Source organism: Sitophilus oryzae, unplaced genomic scaffold (genome assembly GCF_002938485.1).
Source record: "Sitophilus oryzae breed Bouriz unplaced genomic scaffold, Soryzae_2.0 scaffold_1227_pilon_pilon, whole genome shotgun sequence".
Taxonomy (NCBI): Eukaryota; Metazoa; Arthropoda; class Insecta; order Coleoptera; family Curculionidae; genus Sitophilus; species Sitophilus oryzae.
In genome coordinates this window covers 221,997-249,856 of record NW_022145868.1, presented here as the reverse complement: position 1 = coordinate 249,856, position 27,860 = coordinate 221,997, and the positions used below count along the sequence as shown (strand labels likewise).

Here is a 27,860-nt window from a genome sequence, read left to right as displayed (position 1 = left end):
CCTTGTTTTTGTATTGCATGTATTGTAAAGTATCTCAAAGACTTTAAATTTTGAAATTTGGCAGCGTTGTAAACGTCGTTGAATTGCGGAGGCTGGATTCGTGCCTACCGGTGCGTCAACAACAGGTACAGTTTGTTTGGTTAGTTTAACAAATGAACTCGCCGGTGATACTTGGCATTAATTTATTGTTACGTTCGTTTCCATAATAGGATGCTTTAAATATAAAGAAAAATCTCCAATTAAATGTCAGTGAAATAATTTGTGCGAGGATTCAACTTCCTAAAGAATTGGTTAAAGTGTTTATAATAAATTATAAAATAGTGCTGATTTATTGATTAAATTGCTTGTGTTGTGGTTTCAATTTAAAACCTAGTGATTTGATTAAATATAATGCGTAATTATGTTTAATAAAAATAATTGTATGTTGTTAAATGAAAGTTTAACAAAAGTAATAAAATTTTAAAAAATATTTTGATAAAATAAAATATCTACTAACAAATTTCTAAAATAATCGTCTCTAGTATATTTTTGCTTGTTTTTATATTTATTTTTTTATTTTGCATAGTATTTATTTTGACTGCATAGAAAAACACAAATAATATTTAATTTGAAAAAAAAAGTATTAAAAAGATCAAATTTAATATAGAATATGTTTTAAAAGTCAGTATATGGGGTTTAAAAATCAGTATATTTGTTTTCAGATTTTTATCAAATTGCAGAATCTGTTGATATAAACACATAAAAATAAATGGTTCTATTTCAGTTGTATTTTATAATATTTATTTGTTTTGTTATTAAATTCAATTTTTAGGACAGCCTGTGAAATATTTCTAACGGCTCTATAAACAATTTCTGGTTTAATTTATAGTGATATTTTGGAGAAAATTCAATACATATTTTTATTGCCTTTTCTTTATATGATATAATATAATAATAACTATATAAATATTCAGTTCTTAATAGAATTGTATACCGAGTGTTCTTCGAAAGTGGCTCAACTCCTATAACTCTTTTATTTTTTCAGACAAAAAAACGAGATTTGATATGTTATAAATATGACATAAACCAGGACTGATTGACGTATTCAATTAATTTTGGCCACTTTGGTGTTTCACAAGAAATGACTGCAATTTTTAATTTTTAAATGGTATCCTCGATGTTTTTTTTTTACGTTACTTTAGAGAAAATGATTATTTAGAATAGAATTACATATCATATACCAAATTTTCCCAGTTTCACTTAAAAATAGTATTTTTAATTTCGATCTAGAATTTGACTCGAAATACCAAGTATGTGGTACCATAATATTATTCATTAAAAAATACTTTTTCAAAAATATGCCAATGAGCTATTGGAACATCTTTTACCCCAGCTAGGAAACATTATCAAAAACACTTATTACGATATACATGAAAAAAGTTAAACAGATCAAATGTATTTTCCCAAGGCTCCTTGATTTAAAAATTAGTGGTCTAATAAAAAATCTAACACAGTCCACCAAATCTCGTTTTTTATGTAAAAAAATTATAGGGGCGAACCAATTTTGAAAAACACCCAGTATATTCTGTAATATAAAAAAGAGAAATACTTAATATCGAAATACTATGTCATTTTCTTTCTTAGATATTTAGCTCTTTTTAAATATGTATCTTTTAATAACTCAAATAAGAATAATATGTAGATTAATTAAAAACAATTTCATGCTAATTTTGTTTCTATTTCTCAAATATTTTGCTCTTTTTAAAAATAAAAAGAGTGCATATCTTTATGAGGATTGCAAAGGATTATCTTTATGAAAGTACACATAAATATTTAAACACACTGTCCGACTCTTCCTAACTTACTTTGATATAAATTCAAAGGAATACAAAATTTACATCCATTAAACTTTAAATTATTTAGTTTCAAATACCGTAAAACGGATTAAAAAATAATATGATACATTTTTCTAAATATATATAATTATTAATATAAATTGTAGCAACAGGTACGTTAAATTTCTCATTATAAGCGTTTATATTATTTTAGTTTTGTATTGATTAAATTATCTGTTATAGTGGTACAATGCACCAGCCTTTGAACTCATTTTACTTTGTAATTTCCTTTACAAAAAGTTTTCACAGAAGATCAACAAGTGTATTTATTATTCGTTCAGCAGTTTTTATATGGCAGCTTTTGTGCTACGCTTATTCTATGTAATAATCGCGTTGTAATAATATAAAAAATGTATTTTTTACATTGAAAAACATAGTCAAAGTCAAAACTTTCAAGAAGTAAAAATTCTCTAATCCTAAAATTGTCTAACACAGCCATTGTGAGTCTTAAAAAAGTGCAAATATTTTCTGGGCTGGTAGATCTCGATAAAGGAAACATATTTTCTCTTTATCGTTTTTCAAATAAGTCCAAAATACCCGAGATATTTCACTTTAAAAATTAAAAAAAAAAATTTTGCCTTAACTTTTAAGAACTTTTCTGGATTTTCTTTCTTTTACATTTAATCTACTACCTATATTGACATATTATGAAGATATTATGTTTTTAACTAAAAATAAAAAAATCCAATAAATTTCAAATTTTTATTTTTTTTCTTACCCTAAAAATATTTGCACTTATTTAAAACTCACCCTGTATATTATTACCCATATGAATGGAAACACATATTCAAGTTCCAGATACCAAACTTTATTCAATAAAATAACAATTAATAATTAAACTACTTATTTTACTTAGTTGAAATTACATGAAAATATATATTTGTCAGTGAAATAAACAGTTTAAAGAGGTTATGTATTTCAATAACCTTAAATGAATTACACAAGCTAATGGAGTAATATTGTATAAATACATTTAACATACACAACAACGTAACTTTATATTACAGCACTCTATTTTATTTTAATACTGAATAATATTTAATTAACGAACACGTGTACTTAGAAGGTTTAATATTAAATTCTGCCCTTTTAGCCACAATAAACATCACATAAGGAGCGTTTCCTTTAGAAGTCAAATAGAATTACTTCGCTTGAAGGTATTTACGTAATAAAAACCCATACGCAATATGATATTTTCGAAAAAGTAATACACGTGTTTGACCTACATTAAGTTCGTAAATACAAATATGTACCTTCATTGAAAAGTAATGGAGAAAATAAACGGAAAACAAAATATAAACCTATAAAAGGGCCATCTAAGGAAAATTAAAAAGTTTATTTGTCCAGAAATGTAAAAAGTTGAAATATCAACCACGTGGATGACTCACAGCCAAGGGAATAACTATGATATTGTTCCATACACCAAAAGACCGAGTTGGACGATAAAATTTAACATTTTAAAAACGTTAAAAGCACAATAAAGGCACAAAATATAAAGTATATTTTCTTTAGAAATAAAATTGGCAAAGAAACAGTGTCATCCTAAAAAAGGGAGTAATAAAATTAATAGGGACATTTGAACATCTCCATTTACTCCAAAAGAAATCTTTTGTTGAATAAATTTCGTTTATTTCCGTTTATTTAAAAAATGGGGCCTAACAATATTTTTAATGGTTACAAAGAAAAACGTTTTGAATAAAAATATATTTCCTTTTTTTTCATTTGCTTAGGTAGGCCATTATACAAGATGTTGCAGGCTGAGCGTTCGATTTTTTGTTCAAGTTTCTTGAGAACTGCAATATCTAGATTGGAGATTTTTTTGCCACATTATTGTTTCATAACAAGATCTTTCGATTAAAATTATTTTCAATATAGCGGCGCTTCCGAAATACCGAAAGTTGACAGCAACTTTCTTATTTTAAATGGGTACCTCCATTTTTATTACATACTTAAATTCTCCGCAAAATTTTATCAATATTGAAATCAAACACTCTATATCTAACATTCACCGTTTTTGAAAAAAAAAATATTTTAAATTTTTGGTCAAAAAAAAACTGCCTGTCAAACAAATTGGTTTTGGCCTAAACGTCAAATTTAGTGATTACCACAATGACTTTGACATAAAAAGAAGACATCTGGCTATCAATTTCATAAATTAAATTGTAGGAATGTCATATAATATTGGCCGTAGCTGTCATGGCATTTATGGCATTGAACGATTAAAACGTTATCATAAATATATTTTTTTTCAAATAGAAACCTACTTTTTTATTTCATTAGTAAAAAGGTTTTTTAATTCGTTTTCATACCTAAAATAATTAGTTTTGTAGTTATTTAAGATTTAGTTTTAAAGCGAGTATATTTTTTGATTTTAACGAGCCGCCTATGACTTCGTCATCGATCGTCATTTCCAAGCCAACTTTGCGCCGATTTTTTTCGAACATACGGTATTATATTATTAATAATATTATCTATTAGATATCATGAAAGAGTGAAAATACGAGATATATTTTTATAAATACACTATATAAAGTTGTCTAAAATTGTCTAACTGTTTGACAGTTAATGTCAAAATTGGCAAAGCAAGCTAGACAAAATCAAGAAAAATTTGGACTTTAAAATTAAATCTCATATAACTTAAAAACGATGTATTTTAAATATAGCAACACGTACCATACAAATTTTTTTGACAGGCATTTTTTTTATCGAAAAATTTTTATAATTTTTTTTAATAAACGGTATTTCGATCCCAGAAACACGATTATGAGGTTATTTTTTTTAAATTTGGGATTATTGGATAGTTTTTAGTTAATAATACTAGCTCATGTATGTAGCGTTTAACGCCTTGGGAGTAGCAAGGTACAGCTTGCCATACTAGAGCCGTTCGGTATACAAGGAAGGTATTACCTCAGGATTGTGAATCCCAAGTACTCATTTAAGGCTGAGTCGACATAGGTACCCAAACTATTTTTATTGTATTAAAAATAGTCGGTTACTGAAATGCCGGCTGTAGGATTCGAACCCACAACCTTTGAATTGGTAGACGAGAGCTGTACCTGTACGCGACCGGGTACCAGTTTTTAGTTAAAAACCATAATTTTATGATAATATGGCAACATAGGTAGTAAATTAAATTTTCAAGAAAGAAAATCCACCAAACATCCAGTGGTTTTCAAAATTTAAGCAAAAAATTATTGTCAAAGTAAAATAACTGGGTAATAAGTCCATTTGAAAAACGGTAAAGAGAAAATATGTTTCTTTTATCCAGATCTAACAACCCTGAAAATATTTGCACTTATTTAAGACTCACCCTGTATATAATTAAGTAATTTAATGATCACATATAAAATTCAATTTGTTACTGCGTACGTATAAAATTAAAATGTGTCTAAAAGCAACCGCAATGAATACATATTTAAAAATGCTTTCTTGTTCCTTTTAAGCTACATGTGACTTTTCAAAGAGTTTAACGTTTAAATTTTTATAAAAGTCATGCAATTCCCCTTTGGAGACTGTTTAATAAAAAGGTACTTTTGCGCAAAGAGACTGCAAATAAAAAGAAATAACGAAAACGTATTTCTTCCCGAGCCGTAAATGTAAAATATTAAAGTTTATGGCCAACTTTTATGGACGCTGTTTTTGCGATATCAATACGTGCATATCATATACGGTTAAGTTGTGGCAGGATGATAACGATATTTTATATTTTAATAAAATGAATCAATATATTTAAAAATAATACACAAGAAATATACAAAAAAGGTTTACCAATATTTGGCCAATATGCACATGAACTTGAAACTATGCATTGATGATGATGTGTTTCTGTTTTGGTTTTGGAAGCATCAGTATCTTTCATGCATCAGCAGCAGTCTTTTAACTGCTGAGAAAATGTTTCTCTCTTTCATTTTTTTGTTCCTCAATAGTACAGAGAGCTCAAATTTCTACAGGCTGACCCATTTTCGTGTGTTTTTCAGGGTATCTCGCTTATGGGTAGAGAAACAAAGATGCGGTTTTCACATTGTGCTACTTTTTTATGAATCTAAAGATGCTACACACAAATTTAGACAGTTTTACACCCTCTTAGTTGCTGAAATACAGGGCGAACTTGAAAGTGTTGCATTTTTTGACCCCCTTCATATCTCGGTTATCTTATAACTTATCGAAAATTTGAAAATTGAGCCCAGTAGATATTTTCACGCAGAATCTAGAGGCGTAACTAGTTTTTCGTTGGGAGCTATCATTATCGAAATATATAACCTAAACTTATGTTTTTTTAATGGGACACACTGTATATTATTTTTTTATTAAGTTTGCCTTGTCATGAGTTTGTGTGTCAATAGATTTTACACTTTTGCCTTTTTTTTGTTTCGAACCGGTCACCCGTCTAGTATCGTCACCCACTAGTATCGTCTTACGTCGCTTAACTTCGGTGTTCTAGTGGGAACCGGTGTTTCGACGTAGTTGGGCCGTTGTCTTAGGGCTGGGAGATCTTCATAAAAGAAATATATTTTCTCTTTACCGTTTTTCGAAAATAAAATTATTTTAGTTATAAATTTCTACAAAAGCTGCTTAAAAAATTAAAAACAAATTTGATTAAAAGATATGGCCATTTTGAGGTTGCCGATTTATTTATGAATAAATAAACATCAAAATATGGTTTACCGCACTCTAAAATCTCGTTTTATGCATTTATTATTAATAAAACCAATTTTAATATTCAAAAATGGAAAATCATTTTTAATATAAATTGAGAAGAATTAACATACAATTTGCAATTACACGTATTATAGTTCTTTTTTGGTGTTTTTTTTTGGACTTGCGTTCAAAAATTAAAAAAATAAAATAAAAGCATACAATACATCTAAGATATATTTTTGTAAGTTTTTCCAAGATGTTTCCAGTAATCCAAGTATTGTCAGCTGAGACTTATCTTGACACAAACATAGATAGAGCCTAATATACTTCTTTATGTCGCTCTGTATAGGATTAAGTAAAAAAAGAAAAATATCGATACAATATATCACCCCAGAAAAATGTGTAGTAAAAAATGACTTTTTTTTATATTTATTATACCCAAGTAACCTAACTATATATTATGATTAAAACAAAATATATTTATTTCAAAATAATAGTTTACAAAGAAAGACAATTGTGTGGTAGTGAATTAAAATGATACGTGATAATGAAAAAACTGTCAAATTAGACACAGTAAAAACAGAAAATATGTGAACAATACCTTCAGCAATTTTGTGAAACCCTGGAGATGTTCGTTTGGAGACAATGTGTTTCTTTAGGATCAGGTAAGTAAGTTAGGATTGATGGTCGTAGTATATGTATTTTTGTTTTGCAAAGCACTTTAATATTTTAATAAATAAATAAATAAATAAATAAATAAATAAATGCCTTTATTGTCAAAAAATTTTTCAATTTGTGGACAAAGGTAAACTAACAAACAAAGTAAAAAAAAAACAAGGTACACAAACAAACAAACAAAAGATAATACAAAACATTATACAAATAATATTGTCAGTCTTATTGTTAAAATAAACATATATAAATGTTTACAATGTCAAAGAACAAAAAAAATTAAAATAATATTCAAAAATATTTAGCCAGTTTATAGCAAAATATCAATGACCTCTAAATAAATTAATTTCGATGTCATTAGTAAATATAGCAATAGCAAACATTAGACCAGTGTTTTCAAGATCAAATTCGATTTTCAATTCAAATATAATTATTATTACGGCGTAGAAAGCCTTGTCTAGTAAATAAGAGTTCAATGCTTTGCGAAATGAAAAAAATGATGTTATGGATTTGATTTCAAATGGCAGGTGATTGTGCATTTTTTTCGACTTGTATAATATTGAACTTTTAACTAACTCTGAGCGTGGGGTAGGTAGATAAAGATCTTGCTCCGCGTTCCTGAGTAGATAAGTGTGAGATGGCCTTTCTTGAGAAGCTGATACATGTTTACGTATTAGGCAAACGGATTCAAATATAAATAAGGAAGGAAGAGTCAATATTTTCAATTCTCTAAAAGCCCCGGCAATGAGTTCTGCTGTTTAGTCCCAGTGAATATCGAACAGCTCTCTTCTGGAGCTTGAAAATGTGGTCAAATTGAGCCGCACAACACGTACCCCAGAATGGAAGGGCATACCTGAGGTGCGACTCAAAAAGTGCATAATAAACAGTTCTAGCCACTGACAAGTTAAGCTCCTTAGAAACAGACCTTAATGCAAAACAGGCAGAGCTCAATTTTTTCGACAAAGCTTCGATATGTATGTCCCATTTCAGAGAATTGTCCACAACAAGCCCTAAGATAAAATATCTTATGTCATTCTAACTTAACAAGATTAATTATAATTTTATTATGAGACATATTTTACTCAAATTTTTATTTTTTATTTATTTACCTCTTTATTACCGTTGAATTTTTTACTCTACATTTTTGTTTTTATATATACATATCACAGCCACCTAAATTTAATCAGATAATAACGATCTACTGATACTAAATCATAAAAAGGAAAATATCTAGGAAAACATTTTACTTAGGCAACTTTAATACTATTTAGAAGAAACAGGAATACTCCATTGAATATTTGAATAGGTAATGAATGTTGCTAATATAACTGCTTCTATCGTATCTGTTTCCATACGACAAAAAACACAAAAACAAAAAGTTATTTGATTCCAGCCTCACAGCGTGTTCCGGAAAAACGATCTTTTCCTCTTGAAACAGTAAACAAGGGAACGTAGAATGTGATAAAAGTAAACGAAGACAATTTTTCATACGTGTTATTGTTCGTGTTTTCCAAATAATTCCAAGGCGTGACCTTTTCCACGGACTTATCTGTGAAAAACACTGGCAAAGAGGTGAAACAGTGAGCTCGATATATAACCACTTTTGTTGCGAAGTGGTTCTGCAGAGAGTGAAAAATTGTTCGTTTGGCATAGAGATGTTTTCTGTTTATAATGTTAAAAGTGCAATTCGTTTGAGGGAGTTGAAAAGAAGTCTGTGAAATATTAGATACTTAAACATAAAGCTAATGGAACTAATGTCGTTAGGTTAGGTTAGGTTAACCTTTCTGGAGAGATGAATCCGTCACAGAGGTATAGACATTTTTTTAATATCCCTCTATATTTTTTATTTAAATTTTTAATGCCACTGAAATCGTTATTATGCCAAGCCTTGGAGCTCCCATCGCAATATGCATTCAATGTCAAACTTTATACTTGGAAAGTCATTATTCCGAGGCGATAACCATCCGTCTTAGTGTGAGAAGGTTCGATATTGGTTTTCCCCACTTCTCTCTTCAGATACTTGAAGCCAGTTTAAGCGTGAAAGGGTGGAAAGCAATAACCGGGACAGTCTTGAAGGAAAAAAAGTAAGTATGTGATTTTGTGGCAAACGACTTCCTAAAAGAGTTATGAAAAATTCAACAGGTTTTTTAAATTTAAAGATCGTTAATTTAGTAAATATTCTTTTTAGGAAAAAGAATCGAATATTGACTGCAAATATTATAAACAAGTGTAAAAATCTAACTAACCAAAAAAACATTAAGGTGAGCGTAATTATAAATAAATAAAACAAAAATAAAGAATTGCAGTAGAAACAAATCAACAAAATTTAGAACATAATTATGTTCACACCAAATTATTTCTTCAAAAAAATGATATGAAGTAGTAATGAATATTATAATTGACCAACTAGAGCCTGTTTAGCAAAAGAATATACGTATGTATACGAATGACAGACATCTGTCCTGTAAGTTTAATTTAAAAAAAAAATTAATACAATTTTTTGGATATTGACGGGCAAAATTGTGATGGACAGAATATACATAATGGAACTGAACTCAGATAAAAAATAAGGAAAACAGGGTGTTTTGAATTATAAATTGGTTTTTTGAAAAGGTTTTTGTTTAGAAGTTTTTAATCTCTCTGGTAATCTAAATGTTTAGAAATATCTTTATTTATTTATGCTGGAGGAGAAATATTTGACATGGGGCAAAAAACAGATCCTACTCATCTGTCAAAAGGAATTTTACCAGCAATTATTAGCAATATTTATTATACAATAATACAAAAAATCGAAGCTTTAACATAAAAAAGACAAGTTAAAAAGAAACTAGGAAATAACGACTTAAACTTATTTTTAATTTATATGTATATTATTTAAAAAAAAACAACGCTTTATTGTACAAAAAGCCAAAACAGCTTCATCGACAAAGCATTCACAAAACAAAAAAGCACAAAAACAAATATACAAATAATAAAAAAAAATGTCATACAATACAAATCAATTCAAAAAAATTTACGTCATAAAATTACAAATAAAACATATATGGACATTGCAGAACACAGGCGTATCTAGAAAATTTTACAAAAGGAAAACTGTAAATGGATAAAATCATAATATATATCATTAAATCAAGAGTTATAAAATATTAAATATTAAATACTAGACCTTTAACCAGTGTGTGAGATGATCAAAATTTTAAAATTCAAAATTGTTCATGATTAAACAACAACAAAAAAGTCGTTTACCGCATATAGGGCTCTCTCCAGTAAGTATGATTTCAGAGCTTTGCGAAATGCGGGAAAGAATGAAAGCGACTTGATATTCAAAGGCAGATGATTGTACATTTTTTTGGCATTGTACAGTATTGAACCTTTAACTAGTTCTGAGCTCGGGGTTGGCAGATAAAGATCGTGCTCCGTATTCCTAAGTGGATAGTTGTGAGAAGGCCTTTCCGGAATAGAGAATACGTGCTTGCGGATTAAGCAAACGGATTCAAAAATGAATAAGGACTATAACCGTCTGTCACAATTATAATTTTGTAACTATTCTTTGTTCAGTAAATTTGAATCATGTCTATAATGACTAACTGAAACTTCTTTCCTGTCCTAAATTTCTAACCCAGTTGAAATTATAAGAATATTTGTTTTATTTTATTTTTTTTAATTTAGTTTTGTTTTGATGTTAAGCTAATCAGTACCACTATACTTTGTTTATCAATGATCGAAAACTGCGTAAACAAACAAAACACGTGTTGGAATGCTATATTTTTTTGTTCAGTTTTGTTTGCATTATAACCACTGAATTTTTCCCTCTATTACCCGATGCAAGCTTTTTTCTCTTTGCACACAATTTTTATATTTAACTTTGCATTTTTACAGTTGAGGGTTGGAACCTTTGGTGTTATACAGCAAAATAAAATTACACTAAATCACCAGAATACACCAAAACACTGTTACTTTTACACTGGACGCGCGTCCAGTGTAAAAGTAAAAGTGTTTTGGTGTATTGTGGTGATTTTATTTTGCATTTTGCCAAAAGATTAATTTGATATTGACCATCGCTCTTAGTTCATTGTTAAGGGTAATGGCTATTTCATTCAGTAAACATAGGTTCAGAGACGAACTAATATTTAGCTAGATTATAATATTAAGACCTCGTTTACACAACTGTTAGATTAGGTTTATTTAACTTAATAGCTTAATAATACGTTTAATGTATTATTGAGGTAATATAATGTAATTAAATGACATTCACTGGTAATATACAGGGTGAGTCTTAAATAAATGCAACTATTTTCAGGGCTGGCAGATCTCGATAAAAGAAATATATTTTCTCTTTACCGTTCTTCAAATAAATCCAAAATAACCGGGATATTTTATTTTGAAATTAAAAAAAAATAATTTTTCGGTTAAATTTTCAGAACTACTAAATCTTTTCTTGGTTTCCTATCTTGGAAATTTAATCTGCTACCTATGAAGCTGCTATATTAGGAAGTTTTTACGTTTTTTTTAAGTATAAATTAAAAAAAATTCCAAAAATATTTTAAAAAATTCCAAATTTTTATTTTTTTTGTGAAAGAAACCTAATAGACGTGTTTCTGGTGTCGAAATATACTAGACCTAAAATATTTGCCCTTATTTAAGATTCACCCTGTATAGTTAAATATCTAAATATCAACAAACAACTTTAAAAATAATTAATATTTTAATAAAATTGGTACCGGTATAGAGTAATAGTATTTATTACCAAAAAATACGTTACAATTTTTTTTAAATATACCTATTAAATCATAATTTAATTTTGAACTTTATGATGAGAAGTTTGAACTTTAATTATGACTGATTTTAAGAAAAAATAAGTTTTGGAGGTTTTCATAACATACTAGGTTCTGATTCTCCGATTCTTGTTTTTTTTTCTCAGAAAGTTTACAGTGTAGACAACCAACGAAAGAGAAAAAATGATTCAACTCCCAATGTATATTTCTTTAAATATACTGATATATTTTCCGATTGATTAGCATATATAATACTTTTAAAAGGCAACATTTGTGGTTTGTCTATGATGTTAGTAAACTGTGTATTATAGTTCTATTTTCTCAAAATAAAATACAGGCTTGTAAAACTAGGTTAGTCAGCTTAACACAGAGAGGAGTAGTTGCTGTATCTGTTAAATACGGAACGGGTTCTAGGTAGAGTAGAATAGCTGAAATATTTAAATAAATATTATTATTATAATAAAATATCTATCCTGTATTAAAAAAAATCTCGAATAACTATGTACCAAATTTGCTAATGAAAGTGTCTTTGTTTTCCTTACTTTATGTCTAACGCTAGAAGACTCCTGATTTTGTTAGTTGGTGAAGAACATACATTTCCAGAGATTCCCCAAGACGTAGATAAATTAACAGCGAACCTCATTTACTGTCAGCAAGTATTTCTCTATTTTTCTCCTGATTACCTCACATCTAATCTATAAATTCTCCTCTTTCTGACCTTTTGAAGGGAGTACATTTCTTTGCGCGACACATCTCTAATTGGACCGCTGCGCTCTGTCGACATGCTGAGTCTCCACAGGGTTAGATCCGTGGCAATTTAACACTCTAGTACACAACCTATAGTAATAGATAGATATTATTTTGAGATAATTAATATCTGAGTTATTATTTGTTATCAGGCAAAACTGAATTAAAAAAACGCCTGGAACGTCGATTGATATTTTTAGTTGTACATTTTCATATAAATAATAATTTTATATGAAATGTGCAAAACGAATGGTTATCGTATCATTCAGTGATGAGGTCTTCTAGTATTCCCCATTTTCACTACAGAATCTGCATTCGCCGTTGTTCATAGCTTCAATCTACTGAGGGGTTCATTGAGACAGTGTCCTGTTATAAAAAAACCAAGATTGTCTTTACTTATATCAAAGAAATTTTTTCATTTTTCTGGGTCGTAATTCATGAGAGATCATATAGTAAGAAGTACGATTTTTTACACATCCCTGTCTTCAAGTCTTGTTTAACACGTCAGTTTCTTTGCCTGCCGCCCTCTATCGGTGTGCGGCGCAAGCACCTACACTGGGCGGGCCTTACTTCGCTAAAATCTAGTCATGCGGTGCTCGCCGGCGTTTGCGGACCGTCGTTTATCTTTTGTTTTCTCGTAGTCGTAGTAGAAATTTCGCGCCTTTTTTTAGTTGGTATTGAATGATTATTTCCTTCGCCTTTATGAAGTGTGCGTGAATGGGATATGCTTAAGAACGTAGTAGTGTAATATTTTCAATCATATTTTGAAATTCCTTTTAGCTTAGTCGGTTCCTTTCATTGTTAGTATATTTATTAATTTAATTTCTCATGGATGCCTGATAGGGCGAATGAGTTGTAATAGTACTGGATAGTATAAAAATTTAACTATTAATTAAAATGACAAACAACAATTACTGTCTATACTGACAAACTATACATACACATCACTATATACAATATATATAAATGTATATATTATAATACTTTAATCCTATTTTTGAATATGTGGGATGTTTGCTTTGAATTCTTAAGCAATTTTAACACAACATTCTTTAAGTAATTTTACTCAATATCTCTTTTCGTAATTCTCATTTTACAAGAAAAATATATACTGCATTATATATCTTTCGATTGCAAATGGAGTAACAGAATTTTTCAAATAAATTATTCTACATCAAATACCACTTGTATATTTGGTTGCATATACGCAGGTAATATTAACACATTTAACATGCAAAATCTATGGAATACAGAGGAAGTAACAAATCATATTAATTATATTCTTTGGTAGTACCTAATATTGAACCGAACTCATCCATTATTAAAATTATGAATAAATTCTAGCATATCATTGCACTTGAATATTTAATGTTTCACATTAAAAACAATTATTTTATTCGGTATAAACTACATCTGGTTGTTTTAATTAGTTATATACTATATAGAGAATTAATAAGTAAACAAGTTTTTTTCACAATTTGCCTACCTATGATTCTCATATTCTTTTTCTAAATATTTTTTATTTTACTAGTATTTTCTATACGTTATATTTCATAAATATCATGCTATATTTTTTATATAAATGTGTACAAAAATTATTTAAATTAAATTTTTTATTTCACCAAAAATATCCAATCCACAGTAATTAATAAATTATGGTTAACCGTGTTTCCAATTTCATTTTCATTCAGTAAAAGTCAACATAGTAGTAAATACTCATTAATTTTCCAACAAGTTTTTGTAATTTGACGTTTACAAAAATTGGTAATTTATGATTACAAACTCAAAAGAAACAAAACAATTAATCTAAATAAAACCATATAACAAAAATAATTCATTCGCCAGCAGGAAAAACGGGCACCATCAAATTTTCATATATTTTAAAGATTTATATGTTGTGTTCTAGCGGACCACCGATTTTGATGATTTTTTAAGCAATTTGTAGCTACATTATTTGACTTTTTAGTGCCTTTTAAACTTTCGAATAATTTTAAACTTTCTCTCATATTTACATTTCGAATAATTTTAAACTTTCTCTCATATTTACATTTTGATTTAGATTTAATATTTTTGGAAATAAAATTGGTAAATGGTATAATTTGTGCATAACTCTTTTAATTAGCTGAAATACATTAAATACATATTTTTATTAAATATAAACTCGGCAGTGTATCAAACAAATTGCACTTATAGAATTTAATTAATTGTTTTTACATTGAATCAATTTTAAACATACATCAAGCATATTGATATTTATGTTTAATATATATCTAAACAGTTTCAATAAAATATGCCAAATATTCCATAATGGTTCATTCTTCAAATGAATTTATTCTCTATATCTAACACTACTAGCACGTATTAACTGGGATCTTGTGGTTTAATTGGTACAAAGTTTATATTAGTTATTCAAAGGTGCTCGATTCATGTTCCTGATATAAACATAAATTCGGGGTTATCTATAAACCAAAATTAATTTGCAAATTGAAGAGGTCAATTTCGGAATGTAGCAACCGTTGTCAAAGCAATATTAACAGAGGTACCGTTTATATCTCCTTAAGTAATTAATTCTTGAATTAATGAAAATTTATATCAACAAGATTTAATTATAATTATTACTGTAATTAGATTTAAGTCATTGTCTTTTAACATTAAAATTAATTGTTTTTAAATAATTATCTTTTATTTTATAGAGGTGTAATATACATTTATTACTTTTCTTCAATTACTTTTATATCTAGATCAAATTTTCTTAATAATTTCCCTTTAAATTTTAGCACTCCAAATCTTCTTCAAATCCGAATATTGGTTTATAAATATCTTAATAAATGTGTATTTTTAAAAGTTTTTGACGCCCTCTGACACAGAGCACTTTTGTATAGAGGTATATTGTGTTCAATAAACTTATTTTGATTCTAAAAATACGTAGTCGTTCTATTTCCACGAAATATATACCCTGTATATCAAATTCTATAAAAATATAAATTTTTTATACTGATATTTAATATGTTTGTGTTTAAGGACAATGTTACAGGAATCGTAAATATAGTTTATTAGGCTTATATAGAACACCCACTCCTTAATATCGCGTGACTAAGGCTCCTTTTACGCCAAAATTGGGCCTCTAGTTTACTATACTATGTTAGGTAACAACTTTCTTATGAAGAAAAACGACCAAAACCCTCCTATAAACTTACCTCTAGGAGGTAATTTCGGGTTTCTGATAACATTTCGATAGTTTTGTTAACAAAATACAATACCCAAATGCGATGTTTTCGTTCATTTTTAAAATACAGGTCTTACATAGGTTTAAAAACTACTATATATGTATATATTAATCGGTTTAAAACGTTCTATGTTTTCCGATGCCTGTCTGTCTCTCCATGCACCGTCTCCGAGAGATCTTTCCTTCATAAACGTATCAATCCCTTCCTGCCAACTTCTTCTCGGTCTACCCGGTTTTCTTCTTCCTGTAGGTTTCCAATTTATAATTTGCTTTGGGATTCTTATTTCTACCATTCTTTGGACATGCCCGTACCATATGAGATGACTGTTTTTTATCTCGTCCACTATTGTATGTTTAACTTCCATAATCTCTCTTATGCGTTCATTAGTTATTCGTTCGAGTCTTGATTTGCCTGCTGATCTTCTCCAAAAATCCATCTCTGTAGCTTCCAGCATTTGTTTTGTTGTTTCTTTAATTGGCCACACTTCACAGCTGTATGTGGTTATACTCTTGATGATGGTATTATATTTTAGTTTTTGTTCCTGTTGTTTATGTCCCACAGTATCCCATTTAATACCGTGATAGCATTCCTTCCAAGTTGGTTTCGTTCTTTGCTGTATCCAACAGTCCATCATTTGTGATTTGCATACCCAAATATTTGTATTTTGTGCAGCACTTAATTTTCTTTCCTTCTTCTAGTATTAGATCTTGTTGTTCTCCACCGATACATATATATTCTGTTTTGTTAGTATTGATCTCGAGTCCCCGTTTCTGATATTCTTCTATAAGCTTACGTGTCATATAATTTATGTCATCGTAATCTTGTGCTATGAGCACCTGATCGTTCGCGAAGCAAAGTGTGTAGTGCATGTTATCCCTTATAGGTACTCCCATATTTCTACATTTTTGCTTCCAACCTTTGAGCACTTGTTTGAGATAGATTTTGAACAGTGTTGGTGAAATACAGCACCCTTGTTTCAGACCTTTGAAAAACCACTATATAAGTTCTAAAAATACGAAAAAATACCTAAATATTAATATTAACACTTTTTTTCCAAGGGAGGTATTTGCTCATGGCAAATATTATACAATATCTTTTTTTAACAACAACATAGTTCCAAATTGATTATTGACATGTCCTTTATGTTAAAATATATTAAAACTTGATTATAAGCTGTATAATTTGTTTAATGAATGCTGTAGCTCAAAAAGTAAAAAAAAACTTAAAGTAGACTAGAAAATCAATTATTTGATTCCAATAAAAAATAAAGTCCATATATTTTTTTTTTCTAAATCCAAAACACTATGGGGGAAAATAATTTTCGTGTTTTTTAAACCATCTTTTAAGCAGTTTTTAAAGGTACCTTTTACAAAATCCAATATTAAATAACTCCGAAATTGCTTTCGAGGTAATAATACATTTTTGATAATACTGTAATGCTTTATCGAGCGTTTCTTAATTGAAATCTAATGCTTTTTATCCCTGCACAGTGCATATTTAAATTTATAAGCAAAAATTCTTATGAGAAAATCTTCCTAAACATATATTTTTAGTAACCGTAATTTTAATTGGTGTTATAATTTTATATTGGTGATAAATTTATTTTTAATTTTTACAAAGTTTTACTCAGTTTATTAAACTTATTTCAAAACTTTCTTTTAATTATGAAAACAAAATCATAAAGTTGAGAGATCTAAAAAAAAGTTCCTGTAAAATGCTTTTTAATTAATTACTAGTCTTTGAAAAAAAGAAGTAATTACTTATTTCGGAAAGAAGCCTTAAGAAGTCATTAAACTACCAACTTGATAAAATATTATTTAAGTATCTGAAACTCTTAATTAGATTTGTTAAAGTCTGTGTGCTTTTATATTAATATAAATAGATATATGTCTGTAAAAAAAGTATAAAGTGTTTTAAAAATAATAATTAGTGTTTATAGTTGTTTAGACCTATGCATGCGATAGACCTATGCATTCGAAACCTGGACACTCAAAACAGATATAATAGGGCAACTGCAGATTGCACAACGCCCAATGAAATGAAATATGCTGGGAATAACCAAAAAAGACCATAAAAGAATATAGTGGATACGACAAAAAACCCAGGTAATAGTTGTCATCCACAGAATCAAGCTGAGAATGATGATGATGATGATAATTGTTGTTTAGATAAATTTAGGAGTTCAGTAACAACGCCATTGTGTATTTTGTGCCTCCAAATTTTAACTCTCAACTGGCGTGATGCCAACCACGCCTAGATGAGGTGTCAATCTAGCGGACCCCAAGTAATATTTAAACTTCTGTAAAACGTTTAAGTTTAACATTTAAGCCTCGCCGCGCCATTTATCTTTAAGTTAGGGTACCCATATGAAAGTATTGTTCCTACCAGCGGGAGGTAAAATTTCATTGGGGTCTGTGTGGCACCATCACGCCAGGAATGTTTCATTATTAGGATGGTGGGTAGTACAAAAAGTATGCATCACAGGGACGCTAATTTTGAGGAAGCATTAATTGAGTGGTTTGATGAACTTAAAGAGACTTAAGTGATATGAAGATCATCGAGACATTGATTTTACACCGAAGAGTAACCATAACTCCGATTCTGAATCTCTTACTTATAGAAGAGAGAAAATTGAATAATCAATATCAGAAACCAAAAAGATGTGGTATATGTTAACGGAGAAATGACAAAAAACTCATGAATGTGTATGCACGATCCATGTGCGGCAACTGCAGATCCTATGTTGAATTGTATTTGAAAAAGTTATGTACATTCAAAGTTTGCAGTTTTGTTGAAAATAATTTTTATTTATTACTTTAGCTTCACATTTCAGTTGTTTGGACTTTCAATAATATGGGAAATTTGTAAAATATACAGGGTTGTTCACCACATAAGGACTATTAGAGCTACAATTTAAAAATGTTTTTACAAGATACAGAGTGTCCCAAATAAATAAAAAATATCAAAATTTTTTTAAATGGAACACCCTGTATATTATTACATTTTTAGTTTCTACGATTAAAATAAAGGTAAATTTGATTAAGGTTTATTATACTTAAACCTTACCGTTTTTGAAATATTTTCAATCTTGTGAAATTGCAGTAAAAATTTTAAAGCTTCATTTCTCCAAGGGTATCAATGTTTTTAATACTAAATATTTAATGAAGTTTATTTATTGATCAGTTATTGTGTTGCAATAATAAAAATAATACTACCTTATACAGAGTGTCTAAAAATTTATTTTAAATAATTATTAGCTTCAAACGGCAATAACTTCTTTAATTTAAATGGAATGCCCTCTATATTTTAGGAGAATCAGATGCACAATTAAATTGTCTATCAAATTGTATTATACCATTTTTTACCTATCCCTTCAAGTTTTCGTAGAAAATGCATTTTCTTATAATTTAGACCTCATTTATGAATATATCCATGGAATATTGACATTTTAGATTGTTTTTAAAGCAACAAATGTACAAAATGTACAGACTAGTAATATTATCGTTTTTAGCAAAACGATAATATTACTAGCCCATTTGTATGCAAAAAGAAAACTATTTAAAGATTTTTATAAAAGAGTATACCATTAATTAAATATAACACCATTATTTCCGCCCATATACTAACTAACTACATACTTAATTGTGTTCGTTAATAAATTATTATAAATAAATGTGGATTTGAGTCAGAAATCAATATAATAATAAGTTATCAAATTAAAGTCTCTGTTGTTATAAATAAGCATTTATTAAAAAATGAAATATCATTTTTAAGGTGTTACTTTTTATCACACTGTCAAATGCCTATACAAAATTCAGTTTTTTAGTATTTGGAGCAATTATTATTAATCAACGCAAACAGTCAGTTAATGTAGTTTGAATACTGGAATGATATTAATTGATCCTCTTTAACAAATATTTAAACAGTTTTTTTTTTAATGAAATAAACGAATTATATCGACAATATTAGTATCTGTACTCTAAATTTGGTACATCTTTAAAAATAATCTAAAATGTCAATAGTCCATGGGTATATTGATAAATAAGTTCTAAATTACAAGAAAATGCATTTTCTACGGAAACTTAAAAAGATAGGTAAAAAATGGTATAATATAATTTGATAGACAATTAAATTGTGCATCTGATTCTCGTAAAATATACAGGGTGTTCCATTTAAATTAAACAAGTTATTGCCGTTTGAAGCTAATAATTATTTAAAATAGATTTTTAGACACTCTGTATAAGGTAGTATTATTTTTATTATTGCAACACAATAACTGATCAATAAATAAACTTCATTAAATATTTAGTATTAAAAACATTGATACCCTTGGAGAAATGAAGCTTTAAAATTTTTACTGCAATTTCACAAGATTGAAAATATTTCAAAAACGGTAAGGTTTAAGTATAATAAACCTTAATCAAATTTACCTTTATTTTAATCGTAGAAACTAAAAATGTAATAATATACAGGGTGTTCCATTTAAAAAAATACAACTTTGATATTTTTTACTTATTTGGGACACTCTGTATCTTGTAAAATTATTTTTAAATTGTACCTCTAATAATCTTTCATCGAACCCAAGACTTACAATTTGTAAAAATCTCATCGTTTAGCTACAATACCCCGTGTCGTATGTGGTGAACAACCCTGTATAGGTTTTTAATTTCTATGGGTTTCTTAGCCAAGTTATATTTCTGTTGTCAAAAATTCCTATAAAGTGAGTTTTACCTTAGAAAATAAATGACATTGTTTGTTCACAAGTTTGAATATATTGTAAACAGTGTTAAAATAACAAACTTTTTATAAAATCCCTTCATAATTTATTTTTAATTGAAAAAAAAATTGGTCCATTGGACACCAGGACGCCATAAGCGGTACAAAAATTCCCCACGCGAGTTGAGCAATATGCGCCAGTAATACATAGCAATATTCGAAAAATTTAGCTTGTTTAAAAAATAGCGTTACGATAAGCGTAGAAATACCGTTTAATGTTATTTCAGCTTTTCTATCATTAGAATAATTAGAATGCCTGAAAAATATCTGCTTTTGGAAGGAAATACAGGGTAAATGCATTTTTCGCTATACTATAATATAAAAGCTTTTAATTCTACGAAATACAATGCGCATCAATTCCACAGTCGGTTTACTTTCTGACAAACCGGCTGCTACGAATTCAGGTGTATAAATCGCCTTTCGAGACCAATGAATCATTCAGCAACTTAAATTTTCACAGGATTCCGGAATAGATCGTGTACATAAAGTCAATGGAATTCCCCAGTCTAGCTGAACAGTTTCGTAGAGGATGTATTTATGCGATTCTTGTAAAGTTGTATTTTCAAACAAAAGGCTTTTATCGTGTTTTATGGTGTGCCTATAATTAATTTACATATTATTACCTATTATCGTAACAGGAAATAGTGTTCTGTTATTGACTACCATACTAAATTTATAATTTTATATCCTTTAATCTTAAGATTTTTAATTGGTCCGAATGATCTGTATTTTGTTTACATTTTGGTTCAAAAACTCAAATTTTACATTTTTAAAACCAAAACACTCAAATTTACTAACTAACTAAATTTTTCCAAGGAGAAAGTGGGAAAATTTTGACAGAGGCATTTCACCGATGGCAGAAAATACAATTTTTCTGCGAATTATAATGACAGACAGCAAATATCACGTATCTACTCCTTGGACAGGCTTTACAGTAGGGCAACTTTATTAACAATAATTTATATAGTCTGAGCTAATTACTAAGAATTATTATACAAATTAAACAAAATTCAGTTTAATTTTAACTGTCTCATTCTCAAAGACAATCGGAAAAGTACACAAAATTAACGGATAATGTAAATCTTGACAATTTTCACTGTTTGAGCTGGTTAATTGGTCGTAAATTTTCAGGGATCTTCGAAACGTCGTAGCAGAAAAGAAAAACCTTAAATTTCAGTGCTAGACAAAACCTGTCAAGACAAAAAAGTTTATTTTTGCGAAATATTATTTTTTATATTAGTATTTAATTATATATTGAATGAAATATTGAGAGGTTTTTTATTTTTTTTAAATAGATGTTTAACAAATTTATAGATTAACCATAAAATACACTAATTTAAAAAATCTTACAAGGGTGAAAACTACCTACATAAACTCTAGAAAAAGTTCAAAAACGACCGATTTTTTTTTTAAATATTCCTCCACTATTGACTTCATATTTTTCTTTGTAACGCACTTCTTGTAAACAAACCTTTGAATAGAAATCCTTCAACGGTTATCAGATGTCACTTGCCTTATCATTATTCAATTCATTATTCTAATCCTCAGAATGTTGTAAACAAAAGTTTCTTAAAATAAAATTTTAATCAATCACAATTGTTTATCTCCATCATTTACCGACAAACCTATTAAAACGGAGATGGAGAACTAACCTGTGTAAAACCGTCTCAGATACTGGCTTTTGAGAAAGCCCTGAGACTGCATGATGAGTTATAACTCAAGAAAAGGAGACACAATAGATCTACAAGGTTGCGAAAGATTGGGACAATTTGTATGTACTTAAGAAAAGTTTTCTTATGTTTTTATTAAAGTTTTTTTTTTGTGAAAAGAGATTGAATTTTGAACCTCCAAACTTCACACAAAGGTGTAACTATATCGACAATATTAGTATCTGTACCCTTTGAAAATTTGTTACCCCTTTAAAAATAAGCTAAAATGTCAATATTCCATAGGTATAGTGATAAATGAGGTGTAAATTATAAGAAAATGCATTTTCTATGAAAACTTGAACAGATGGGTAAAAAATGGAACAATACAATTTGATAGACCATTATATTGTGCAACTGATTCACGTAAAATATATAGGGTGTTCCATTTAAATTAAACAAGTTATTGCCGTTTAAAGCTAGTAATTATTTAATATAAATTTTTGGACACTCTGTATAAGGTAGTAAAATTTTTATTCTTGCAACACAATATCTGATCAATAAATAATCTTCAGTAAATATTTAGTATTAAAAACTTTGATACCCTTGGAGAAATAAAGCCTTAAAATTTTTACTGCCATTTCATAAAATTGAAAATATTTCAAAAACGGTAAGGTTTAAGTGTGATAAAGCTTAATCAAATTTAGCTTTATTTCAATCGTAGAATCCAAAAGTAGAATAATATACAGGGTGTTCTATTTGAAAAAATACAACTATAATATTTTATACTTATTTGGGACACTCTGTATCTTGTAAAAATATTTTAAAATTGTAGCTCTAATAGTCCTTCAACGAACCCAAAACTTACAATTTGTAAAAATCTAATCGTTTAGCTACAATACTCCGTGTATAACCCTGTATATCCTCCTTACACTAGTTACACAAATAACTATTTAAGCACTAACATTTTAAAAAATACATATTTTTCAGAACAAAAAAATCAAAAAGAATTCCGAACATTTCAAAACCTATTTTTAGCAACAATACTCGACCAAAGCCAAACTAATTAAAAACAAACAAAAAAACACAGATGAATAACGTGATTAGCGCCGATCTGTTAAACCAATTAAAAGCCTTCCCGACACGAGTAGTATTTTTGTTCCGTCCGATGTTATTCATCCTTCGCCGGTGAAATGTCGTTTTTGTCTGTGTCGTTGCCAGATTTAGACCATTCTCGATCGAGGCTCTTCGGTGTCGGTGTGTTGAGGCGTCGCCGGTCGACGTAACTGAGTGGCGTCGCGACGGTGGAAGAAAGTGATGTGCTCGAGATGCAGCCGGTGCTGCAGGAATAACGCTGAAGATGATGATAATGAGGAGGAGGTATCGGAAGAATGTTCAGGTGCGTTATGGATTGGTTAGAAATGTATTAATCTTGGTGACTTTTTCTTTGGTGACATATTTTCAAAAAAAATATAATGCGAAAAGTTTATTTTACGTTATTAAAATAATATTGCTATAATTTGACATACTTTACCGTTTACCTAGAGAATGTCCTCGGATTCTCTTTACAAGAGAAAAAACTTTTTTATTATTGACATTTTGAGAAAATTACGTTCTTCAGAAAAAACTTTTGCTTGCCTCTTGTAAAATTGTTAATCCCGTTTATACTTTTACAAATTTCCATACCGTTTTAGAGAAAATTAAAAAAAAATGAAAATAAAGGGCGGCGATACGACGCGGAGGCTCCAAGGATAACGATAGCTTGTATTGAACTGAAATTTTGTGAGCATATGTAGGTTAATTTAGAGCACTTTTTTAAAATATAGAGAGTTCTACAGGGTGTCCCCAAAAAAACACAGTTTAACACACAAGTTACACATCAAAGTGTTGTGTTTTTTGTAATGGAACACCCTATATTTCAGTAAAAGCTACCTAAATTGGAATTTACTCGGTATAGTCTAATATGTAGTTAAAATTACTATTGTACTTTAAATCAAATTAAAAATTGACCCAAAAATAGTTCAATAATAATTTTGTCTCACCCTGTGTAATTTTTGGGTCAAATTTTAGCTTTGTTTAACATACAATGATAATTGTAATTAAATATCAGGCTATACAGGGTAAATTATAATTTAGGTAGCTCTGTTATTGAAATTTAAAATTTACTCTTCTTAAAGTTTTATTTTTTACATAGAATTCGAAAATTAATGTGGGTGATCCATTACAAAAAACATAATTTTTGTGCGTAACTTTTTTTGGGGACATCCTGTAGAACTTTCTATATTTTTAAAAAGTGCTCTAAATTAACCTACATACGCTCACAAACTTTCATATTTCAACACAAACTATCGTTCTCCTTGGAGACTCCGCGTCGTATGAGAGGCGCCACCCTGTATAGTAGTATTTTTTCTTAATAATTTAATATGAAATCCTAAAAATCCTTTGAATTAAAAATCAAAAGGCGTTTCTATGGTAATTTCATTCTTTGATAGATGGTTATTATTAATTTCAATTACCGTCATATTTTTTACTGTTGTTAAACTCGTATCACATTTTCCGATAGTTAGGTATTATCACACTTTATCCCTATTATCACCTTTTGATTTTTAGGAAAAAATTCAACTAGGTATATTTTCATGTTTTTTTTTAAATTTCTCTAGAACGGTATGGAAATTTTGAAAAAGCAAATTTTTTTTATGAAGAATACATTTTTCTCAAAATCTCAGTAATAAAAAAGTTTTTCTTGTTGTAAAGACAATCCGGGGACATATTGTATATTAGACCCGAGTGCTTTATAACAAAATTGTTAGTCCAAAATTATTTATAATTCCTATGAAATCAATAGATTTTTTTTAGTGTATACACCATTTTCCTTATTAACGCGTATCATAAATTAGGAAGCCACAAACAAAAAACAAATTTGGAAAGTAGATTAAAAAAAATATTGAATTTTCTATATTACTTGTTTAATTAGGTATTTTTGCTGAGGCAGTAAAATATTTAGGGTCATATTTTGCTTGACCTGCTTTACCCGGCAAGCCTACTACAGTTTAAAATAGTTCATAACTTGGGATTTTTAATGACATAAAAATAGAGGGTATTGAACTATGTACCTACAATAATATCAATAGCGAACAATAATTTAAAAGTAATTTATTATTAAGCAACAGGTATATAGAATGGACGTATTTATTTATAAATGTGTCAATTAAAAAGAAAATCAATACAGATTATGCTCGGAAATAATACCCTCCTACTATCTACTACCATTGAAATATTTATAAATAGAAATGGCAATTGAAATTAACAGAATGATAAACCGCTGTATTTCGGTTTTTTTTGTTACATGAAAAAAAAACGGTAAGGAAAATCCGAAATAGGCTAATGAAACACTTCTCTTATTCGAGTTGTAATATACTATTCCCAAATATATTATAAAAATATATTGCTAGTACCTAGTACCGCATTTACACAATAAGTGGAAAGTGAAGCCACAGAAAAGAAATAGGAATATCAATCTTGCATAAGTCTATCCTTTTCGTTCAATGGGATTTTCGTGCGCACGCACCAAATAAAGGAATCTGATTCGTCTGCTTCAACGCTGAACGCTGTCACCTGCACGCGCACTATTTTAAACTCTAAATATTAATAACGTATAATATATTATTTTTTATTGGTATTGGCATTATTTCAACCTGTTATTTTAGATATTCATCATATCTATCCGTTTCTTGTTTTTGTTTAAATATGTCAGAGATTAAATTTAAATTTATAAGTAAAGGCGCGAATAGTCAGACGCTAAATTGATTTACGTTGCTAGATAGAAACTTACAAAACTACTTCTATTGGTTAGTATAAAATAAATCAAGTAATCGCGAAGCACTTCTCACGCTTGCGTAGTTCAAAGCTGTTGAACGAAAAGGACCGACTTATGTGGATTTTGTATAGCTCCATCTCAAAAATTTGGCTTCAATTTCTGTTCCTGACTAGCGATATAGTGTAATATATATGACTATTCCCTATGTTCTTAGTTCCGATATAAATTTAATAAACATAGATTTCGTCGACATATTGCTTTAAAAAACGTGCCCTGTACTCGTATACTCATTGTAATATCTATTTCACAGGTACTTAACATAATTTGTATGGTGTATAAAGGTAAAATAATCAAACCCATAAAGTATTAGTTACAGGATGGCCTGTCTAACCACATTACTTCCGGTAAATAACTCTGAACATATTGAACGTATACATCATATATTTAGACATACATTGAAATTATTTATTTCATTACAGAAATTTTGTAAAATATACTAGTACAAAAAAGTATTAATTACATGATTTTTTTGTCTGCTTTTATTTCCTGTTGAATAAAATTGATGTTTAATAACATTAACATACTGTTGTGTGCTATATTGAATGTTCTATTTTTAAGTATATGTCTGTCAGCTACAAGTAATAAATAAAACCATATTAAAGAATTTTAATTTATCGTTTTTTTTTCAAATTCTGGCGCCTCCTATTTTTAGGCTTAGGAACTCCAGGCTGTAGGAAATAAATATCTATTATTAAATTTGTAGGTAAAGAAGATGATTCACCTTAATACCAAAGTCTATACATTACAAAGTTTATATATTGTTAACCCTTTATATGGCAGTACTAATTATTTTCTAGTTTGATCAAATTGTTTTCAAAAATATACAAACTAGCACAAAGAGAGCATATCTTCTTAATAACATTATTTTTCAAAAAGTTAAATAAGGGAGTGAGGGGTGGAGACTGTTAAAGCAAATAGATAATATTATGTAATGACCTAACGTATATAATGTAAAAACTGTATGTATCATCCAATGTAAGAAAAAAGAGTAAGTTTATTTTGATTATCTCTGTTAGCTAAAATTCGTAATATATCTAGAAATGCATTTACCCACTAGTAGTTATATAAATAATTTTTGGTAAACTCTGTCTCTAATAGTTTCTGAAAAATAAAATAATTTTTTTAAATAAAGTCCGATTAAATGTATATCTCCGAAAGTAAAGTTCCGAAAAAATTCGTAATATATCTAGAAATTCATTTACCCGCTAGTAGTTATAAAAAGCATTTTTGGTAAACTCTGTCTCTAATAGTTTCTGAAAAATAAAATTATTTTTTTTAAAAATGTCCGATTAAATGAATATCTCCGAAACTAAAGTTCCAAAAAAATTCGTAATATATCTAGAAATTCATTTACCCACTAGTAGTTATAAAAAGCATTTTTGGTAAACTCTGTCTCTAATAGTTTCTGAAAAATAAAATTAATTTTTTTAAAAATGTCCGATTAAATGAATATCTCCGAAACTAAAGTTCCAAAAAAATTCGTAATATATCTAGAAATTCATTTACCCACTAGTAGTTATAAAAAGCATTTTTGGTAAACTCTGTCTCTAATAGTTTCTGAAAAATAAAATTAATTTTTTTAAAAATGTCCGATTAAATGAATAACTCCGAAACTAAAGTTCCAAAAA

General features: G+C 28.5%; 1 protein-coding gene across 14 annotated transcripts in view; it reads left to right on the top strand.

Annotated features, from left to right (window-relative positions):
• The window catches only part of LOC115874105 (coiled-coil domain-containing protein CG32809), a 278,991-nt gene that overhangs the window by 29,142 nt on the left and 221,989 nt on the right, over positions 1 to 27,860 (top strand). The window contains exon 1 of one of the 14 annotated variants that reach the window (XM_030889182.1): positions 23,643 to 23,754. The exons of the other annotated variants lie outside the window; for them this stretch is intronic. Within the exon in view, the coding sequence (XP_030745042.1) occupies positions 23,673 to 23,754 (82 nt within the window). The 5' untranslated portion in view covers positions 23,643 to 23,672. Of the gene's footprint in view, positions 1 to 23,642; positions 23,755 to 27,860 lie in introns of those variants that run through there. 14 annotated transcript variants of the gene reach the window in all.